The 8,400-nt window shown below is 40.7% G+C and overlaps 1 protein-coding gene across 1 annotated transcript in view; it reads left to right on the top strand.

The window, feature by feature from the left end:
* Positions 1–362: 362 nt before the first annotated feature.
* The window catches only part of KPNA4 (karyopherin alpha 4 (importin alpha 3)), a 15,772-nt gene continuing 7,734 nt past the window's right edge, over positions 363–8,400 (top strand). The window contains exons 1-10 of the mRNA XM_010138080.1: positions 363–404; positions 1,239–1,328; positions 1,414–1,443; positions 1,530–1,582; positions 3,332–3,427; positions 3,556–3,641; positions 5,804–5,890; positions 6,630–6,799; positions 6,895–6,939; positions 8,195–8,326. Of these exons, the coding sequence (XP_010136382.1) occupies positions 363–404; positions 1,239–1,328; positions 1,414–1,443; positions 1,530–1,582; positions 3,332–3,427; positions 3,556–3,641; positions 5,804–5,890; positions 6,630–6,799; positions 6,895–6,939; positions 8,195–8,326 (831 nt within the window). The remainder of the gene's footprint in view (positions 405–1,238; positions 1,329–1,413; positions 1,444–1,529; positions 1,583–3,331; positions 3,428–3,555; positions 3,642–5,803; positions 5,891–6,629; positions 6,800–6,894; positions 6,940–8,194; positions 8,327–8,400) is intronic.

The following is an 8,400-nucleotide window of genomic DNA, read 5'->3' as shown; positions in this document are numbered from 1 at the left end:
TTACCTGCACAGCCTGAACTTCAGCCGCTGTTTTTCAGTATAGCTGGATGGTGCCAGTTACCTGTTGTGCTCCTTCAGCCACCCTGGTAGTGTCTCTGGCCAGGGAGTCGCCCAATTCACCCTCTGCTCTGAGGAAGCAAGGAATGAGGGTTCTTATTTAAAAGCCTTGACGCAAGAAATGGTTGTAAATATTGGACAAACTTAGTATGCTGTTAGTTTCTGCCTGTGTAATTAAAATTACATCCTGCGTGTCAAAAAGCTGTTTAAAGTGCATGAACTTAAAATAGTTGTGCAAGAACTTTTGTAATTACTTGGTCTAGATTTGGCACATAATGTTCTTTGATCTTGGTTCTTTTCAGACTATGAGAAGACAAAGAAATGAAGTTGTTGTGGAGTTGAGAAAGGTGAGATGATTTAACATTGTTCTTTCAAAATGGGATTTGGCTGTGTTGGTTTTCCAGTAAAATTTAAGGTTTTGTTAAAGAGCTGGATCCTGTTGTGTGTTCTTCTGTAGTCCGCCAAGAACACCAGTGTTAAACTGTCTAGAACTTCCTTCAACTTTAGTATACTAAAGACAATGGTACCATACCCAGTGTCAGAAGTTCCATCATTTTTTGTCCCAAAACCCAGAATTTTACTTGTAATCTATTGCAGGGAATAATTCTTGCTTCTCCAGCTAGGTTTTTAATGTAAAAAATTTAGGAAAAGCTTATGGTTTTTCCCTTGAGGAATCAGGTATTCATGCTAATCTATACACAAAAAGCTATTTTCTTTTGTCAAAGTAGTTCAGCACACAACTAAGAGTGAAGATTGTGCGTGTGTGAAGATAACATGCTGTTTAGAATCCTTGGAAAACTGACTCCTAAGAAAAGCAGTCATGACTTGTATTATTTTCCATGTGGGATGAAGAGAAAACAAGCCTCTGGGAATTGCCTCATCTCATTATAAATAACGACAAATCGGTTCTAATGTCAGTGTTGATGGATGTGTGCACATGGACCTTCCAGCAGAAGTAGTTACTGCTGTAGATGAAGTTGATTTTTCTAGGAAGAAGCAGTTTCCAAAATGTGCCTCTCTGTGCAGCCCCTTCCCACTTACTGGATGTTGGAAATTCTGACCATATCAGTGGAAGCGTGTTTATGATGTGTGTTTAAAACAGAAGCTTCTGTCTCTTCTTAACGACCCCCACACCTCCTAAATCAAAGTCTTCAAAGGTACTAATTTTTCTTTTCTTTCAGAACAAGAGAGATGAGCATCTTCTAAAGAGGAGGAATGTTCCCCATGAAGATATCTGTGAAGATTCTGATATAGATGGAGACTTCCGAGTGGTAAGAATTAACTCTCAAGCACATCTTCTTTTTGTGGAATTAAAGATGTTCCTAATTTCTAACTGCTTTTGTCTCTGTTTTCTAGCAAAACACTTCTTTGGAAGCAATAGTACAGGTAATAAAAAATAATTATAGTTGTTTGAATGTTTTTCATGTCATGGTGACAAATATGTGAGAAGTCTAAATTCTTTTTTATTTTAGAATGCTTCAAGTGACAACCAGGGTATACAGTTAAGTGCTGTGCAGGCTGCGAGGTAAGACCACACTTTTCTCACATATATTATTTTTGTTCTCACTTTATCAGGCTCTTAAATTCAGAAAACGTGTTCTAGCGTAGCTAGGAAAACTGTGTCATATTCTAAAAAAGAAAACCCAGTAAATAGAACTTTACAAAGAGGATCTTGGAAGCAGTCAAGATTTTCATTATGAATCAGTACCGGGATTTATCTTAGCGCAATACTTGATGCTTCTTGCAAGTAGAATAAAATACAGAATTAGAAGGACTGCGAAGATTTAAATACAGAGAGAACTGTCATAATCCTGCTAGTTTTGTCATGGATTAGGCCACTAAAACCCCTTTTCGCTTTAAGAGGAATCCTGTGTAGTCATATGTATCCGAGTAGTGATCCTCAAGTACTCCGAGGAGCTTTGCTTGCATAAATTCAGTATTTAGCTGCTGTTTCAGGAACTGCTTGGGATTTTTGGGGGGTTGTAGCAGAAAGCTACAACTCTGTATTTGTTTACCCTCTGTGGTTGGGGGGCTTGGCTCACGTGCAGGGGAAGACTTCCAGATCAGAGAGGTGAGCTGGAAATTGCTTGGACTTTTGGCAGTTAATGTATTTGAAATTGATAGTGGAAAGAGCAGTTTCTGTGCCCATTTCTATTGGGCAACTTGTCTTCATTAAAAAGTTTCATCAGCTCAGGGCAGTATCTTGTAGAACACGCTGTTTACTAGAGCTGATCTAAACCAGGTTAGATTGTAGTACACTGAATTGAGCTTGGTGGAAAATGAAATGGGACTGTCCATGTGGATTTCATACCATGGTAACTATTTTTTTAAAGTGAAAACTAATTTAAAGCAGTGCAGTTTACCTATTGGAAAGGCGTTAAAAGTCTGTTTTGGAGAGTAAAACAAACGCTTTTCAGTCCTGATTGAACCTGTACCGTCCTTTTGTCTGAAGCTGGACCAGCGGGGAATAATCTTGCCCATGTCTCCCCCATAAAACATACGATGAAGAACAGAAAACCAGAAGTGCTTAAAAAGCAAAATCCAAAGAAAAAAACCCCCCAGAACTCAAAGTGTATTTGATTCTTGTAGAAGAGTTGTCTGCCTCTTTGGGCAGGTGGGTTGTGAGTAGGCTCTGCACTATGATTGGTTTGTCGCTGAACAAAAACCAGAATTCAGATTCTGCTAGTACACCTTTGTTCCTTAATTTTTGTAAGCTTGTGGATGCAAATTGTCTTTGCTTCTGAAAGGAAATCCCCTTCACTGAGTTGGGAGTTGAAAATGCAGATTCGGTTATTACAGGGGTCTTCACGTAATCTGGGTCCAGGTCCTGTGCATTGCGTAGTTTTCTGAGGTTTGGTTTTGCAGCCCTGGCTTTTCATCCCTTTTCTTTCACTGTCTTGCCCCCTTTATCACAGCAGCAATTCTCCTCAAAGCTGCTGGGATCTGTTTATCTCCCTTATTGGGTGGAGGAGGAGGAAGCTGCAAGAGGGTATGACTCATTAACTCTGATCTTTATTGATCAGTAATAAACTTCAAAAGTAGTCAGAGAAACACAACAACGAGATGGGCAAAGACTGTAACGGCTTCAGTTTCTCAGTAGTTCACTAATTTGAATTTTGGGGATTAGTTGTTTTTTGCTTAAAGTGGAGAAAATGAATAATCCTGGTTGGTCTTTGAGAGCATGAGAGACACTGAGGAAAAATATTCCAGCCTTCCCGATGTCTCGTCCTGCGATGTGTCTGCTAATGCTTGTGTTTTCTCCTTTTCCTGACAGGAAGCTGCTTTCCAGTGATCGCAATCCACCCATCGACGATCTAATAAAATCAGGAATATTACCTATTTTAGTGCACTGTCTTGAACGAGATGACAAGTGAGTACTTCTAAACTCAAAATGCTTTAATTTTTGTAAGAATTATTGGTGTTTGGCTAATGTGCCTGTGGCATCTGAGTGGAAAACTCATGTTACAATCTTTTTTTTTTTTTTCCCTTACTTTGCAGTCCTTCTTTACAATTTGAAGCTGCCTGGGCATTGACAAATATAGCCTCAGGAACCTCCGAACAAACACAGGCTGTAGTTCAATCTAGTAAGTCCTCCGGTGTTTAATCATTAATAAAGCATGCAGCACAGCTTCTGCAGAAATAACATCATCTGAGTGCTACTGTAAAGAGCATCCACGCTCCTGGTCTCTCCCACACATGTTCACGAATCCACATGTCAGGGTTCGGCCTTTCATGCAGGGGTGGTTGAAGTGGAGTGGTCAATCACAGGCACAGCACTGAAGGAGCTGCCTGCTAAGTCTCCAGCCAGATGTTCTACCTCTCCTCTGGCAAGCAGTGGCAGTGGAGGTGCACACCTGCTTTTGTCCTTCATTTTCTCAGATTTTTAAATTCAATTGGGTTTCCTGGTGGTGAGTAATCTCTTCTGGAAACTCGCACTGCTTTAGCAGAGTTGGTTATCTGCTGGTTTCCAGTTTTTATACTTAAAACCAACCAAACAAAACCCAACACCAATAAAAACTAAACAGAAGAAAACCTTAAACTCCCATGGAGGGATTTCCTGTCTTACTGTGAAGAGGGACCAGTCCAGAGGGTGCCTGACGTTGAGCGCTTCCAAAATCAAGTTGAAGAAAAACTGCAGTCCTTCATATTTGAGGAATCTGCAGCCTCGTTGTTGGACTTGGAACCTGAGTTGCCGAGCAGAGTAAACTCTCCTCTGTAGCGTAGGCATGTCCTAAGTCACAGCGGTCCTCCTGCTGGTAAAGCAGAACTAAGTAGAAGTGTCTGCAGGCTTTGTGAATTGAGTGACTAAAACAGCAGAGAGACACCTTGGAAGAATCAAATGTACAGTAAAATAAGGCTTTGCCTAAAGTTTAAGGATAAAATCCACAGAACTGCTGGGTTGCAGCGCATGCTGCTGACCAAAAGGCACAGAATTGTGCTTGATTTTTGTTGTTTCCCCACCACCACAACCATCATACGCTGACTTCTCCTCTTGACTCTGCTGTTCATGTAGGCAGTGCAGGTTCCAAGCGGTGTGGTGGTCAAGTGTTGAAATGTCACTGTTTGTTACATATTCGACAAGTGACTTTTCACTTTCACTTCAATGATCAAAGGTGGTGGTTTCTCTTTCGTTGTTGGTGCTGTGCCGTTACAGGCTTCTCACAAACTCCGTTTTATTGGCTTTGTATTTAGAAAAAGAACATTAATGAGAAAGTTCTTAGCACCATCTTCTCTGTTAAATATCTGTGTTTCAGAAATCTTTAACTGGAAAAATAGGTTAAATCTGTTCTAAAATGAAGGAATTCAAGGCAGGTGACTTCAGCTTAAAAGTTTTTTTAATTTAATGTATGTTTTGAGATTTTACTGGTTGCAAGATCAGTTGCCTTTTGCTTTCACAGACTCTGTTTGGAGCCTGTTAACTTCCCCATGCCTTGGATTTGACTGTTAAAATATATCTTTGCTAACATTTTTAACTTTGCTTTTTCCCATCCTTCCCCTCTTTCCTTTTTCTTTTGGAAGTCTAATTGACTAATAACCTAATCTAGAACACATAAGCGCAGCTTATCGATGGATGGAAGATGAGTGCCGCACACAGTAATTCTTTCTTTCAGCGGTGATCTGGGGTTAGGCTGGGTCTGCACGTGCGCCCCCGATTAGCCACTTTAACAGCTCTAATAAGTGGGACTGGTTTCTTACAATGATTTCTTTCAATGAAGAAGATGGTCTGTTGCCATCTTTCCATAAGTACTTATCAATATTCTTGCTGGGGGTGTTTTTTCTCCTTGCACGTAGACATTACGGTTAAAAAAATGACCCCCCTGTCCTGCCCTCTTGCTGCATTACCAGTCAGTAATGTGGCTGTGTCCCTCCTGACTCTTAAGTTGGCCAGTGTGACTGGCTGAGGTTGGTCTTACACAGTCACTACTTTGCAGTTGGTCCTGATAGGAAACTTTGCACGGAATTTCCAAATTCAATAAAAAGAACTAAATTTGAAGTGCTGACAAGCTTCAGTAAACTTGCAAGACTTACAAACCAATTAAACGGCAGGTTATTTTAAGAGCTGCTTTCATAATATTCTGCAGTGCAGGCACTGTGAGAGAGTGCAGTGAAGGAGATTTGTTACCGTGTGTTTTATTTCGGTATCAGCTGGGAAGCTAGTAAGTTTTAACCAATACTGAAATTTTATTTAACTGTTTTGTCTGTTAAGAGATGTTTCCTGACGATGGTGTGGGGTTTTGTCTTGCAGATGCTGTGCCACTTTTTCTGAGACTGCTGCATTCACCTCATCAAAATGTGTGTGAGCAAGCGGTGTGGGCTCTAGGAAATATCATAGGTGTGTGCTGTTCCTGCCAGCAAAACCAGAATTCCAAGTTCCTTTTGGTATTGGTTGAATGAACCGGGCAGCATTTTGTGCGACAGAACTTGGAGGCGTTCAGCTGTGAGACAGAAGGCAGCTGTTGGACTGGCAGCTGCCCTGTGCAGCAGGAGGAATTCCTGGCAGACGTGCAGATTAGTCCTCAAGCACTTGATTTGAACAGTACCGGTTCTGACATGCTGAGATCTCCAGTGTGATCCTTTAGAAATGCCCACTCCTCCTGAAGAGGCAAACCTCCAGGATGCCCAGGATCACGACTGCCTGGAGCTGTTAGTGATGCGTGTGCAGGGCAAGTCAGGTGCTGCTTTTGAGGCCACTGTCGTGATACCTGGGCAGTGATGAATTGCGTTTATCTTACAGAACCGAAGATAACAGCAGCTGTTTTCAGGCAATTTTGAACTGCTCTGGGGATGTTTTAGTATTGATGATAAGCTTCACGAGGGGATCTTCAGGAATAGACTGGGCTATCAGCTGGTGGTGTCTACCACCTCGCTTCCCTTCCCCAGCACCACCCTAGCCTGTACCTCTCTTCTAATCATGGAGCACTTCTCTGTTCGGAATTGAGGTGTTTTAATGAGTAGTTCCTGAGGCCCCTATTTAACTTCATACACATTTTAAATAACTGAGATTTTAACGGTACAGACGTGTTGTGAACGGGATGATCTTTGTCTTCACAAGTCTTTGATCTCTCAAACAGGTGATGGACCCCAGTGTAGAGATTATGTTATTAGTCTTGGAGTAGTGAAGCCACTGCTGTCCTTCATCAGCCCGTCTATTCCCATAACTTTCTTAAGAAATGTTACTTGGGTCATGGTCAACTTGTGCCGTCACAAAGATCCTCCTCCACCGATGGAAACCATTCAGGAGGTGACTGAATTAATCACTGCTCAGTGTAACTGAGCTGGAGTTTGAGTATTTGTCTGCCTTGAAAATAACCATCAGATGCTTCTTTTCCTCCTTAGATCCTTCCAGCGCTCTGTGTTTTAATTCACCACACAGATGTAAATGTAAGTAACTCCACTTGGAGTCAGTTTGGGATTCCAGTATAGGTTTTTAGCTGGAGTGTAAAGCTTGTGATAATTAACTGTTCCCTTTAAAAAAAATCTGTGATATTCCCTTTCATTATGACACTTACTTTGGTATCTTTTAAGTGCTTATTTTTAGATATCAGTTATGGGTTTTGCCTGGTATCTCTGCACCTTTACAAGTGATCATTTGCATGTACTTTCCTACACTTAAAAAGCTGTTTCATTTGTATTTCTGTGAACATTCATTTACAGATAAATCTTTTGACTAGCATTTGACTAATTTTTTTGACTAGCATTTAAGTTTGAGGTTATACTGAAAGTCGGTGTAAATGAAAAAAATAGTGTCTGTTTCATACGTTAAATTTGCTTTAGATGTGACTTCTGAGGTGTTCAGTGTGATGCTGGGTTATTCTAATAGTGAAGTAGATGAGCAGGACATTACTGAAGTGATGAAACAGGTCACCTTTTTGCCTAAACATTAATGACAATTGATTAAGGTCAATTCTTGGTTTCCTAGTGAAGGTGTAGCTCAGTTGTCTGAGTTAATGTCAACTGTGCTTTACTAATATATGTTTAAATGTATTAACTAATTTTTCCACAGTAATTATACCATTTGAATTTCTGAATTTCCTGAAGCATTTGTATTTGTGAGTCAGTCAAGGTCTGTGAGCTGAAACAATATACGTGTGAAACACATGCGCGCACACATGCGGGAAATTCTGAGTGCTGCTGCACCAGGTGCTAAAAAAATTCTAAGCTTTTCTTCAATTTTGTGGGGAATGCCAAGAAAAAGAATAACTTGATGCTGAATGACGTACAGTTCATTGGCATGGGAGTGCCAAATGCCCGTGGCTTAGTATTTGCTGCAAGAGGTTTATCTTTGTTTCAGGAGCGAGTCTTTTGTATCTCCCATTGTCCACCAGTGCTTCATGAAAAGAGCAGATGTAACTGAATGGCTTCTCTTACGTCGTTCAGAACTTGAGCTGCACTTGGCAGTTTCAGCTGTTTAGCTGGTGGGATTTTTTATCTAGGTAGTTTTTGGAGCTGGAACAGGTTGAACAGCGGTTATATTTCGGACTTGTGTGTAGTGGGATGTATGAAGCTTGTAAAACGGAGGGGTTTTACTGTTTGCCATCAACTCTGGCTTCTCAATGAGGAGTGTTTTGTATTTTAATTTGTATTATCTTTAATAAGACTTACGGTACTAATTAGAACTAAATGTTTTTACTGTTAGATATTGGTAGATACAGTCTGGGCACTCTCTTATCTAACGGATGCTGGCAATGAACAGATCCAGATGGTGATAGACTCCGGAATAGTCCCTCATTTGGTTCCTCTTCTCAGTCACCAAGAAGTTAAAGTGCAGGTAAGTTTGGATAACTTTATGGAAGTGTCGCTCAAAATGCGATACTAGAGAAAGGTCATTTTCACAGTTCCTGC

Source organism: Buceros rhinoceros, unplaced genomic scaffold (genome assembly GCF_000710305.1).
Source record: "Buceros rhinoceros silvestris isolate BGI_N320 unplaced genomic scaffold, ASM71030v1 scaffold17746, whole genome shotgun sequence".
NCBI classification, from domain to species: domain Eukaryota; kingdom Metazoa; phylum Chordata; class Aves; order Bucerotiformes; family Bucerotidae; genus Buceros; species Buceros rhinoceros.
The sequence above is the reverse complement of the archived record's forward strand: the minus strand, read 5'-3'. Positions and strand labels throughout refer to the sequence as shown.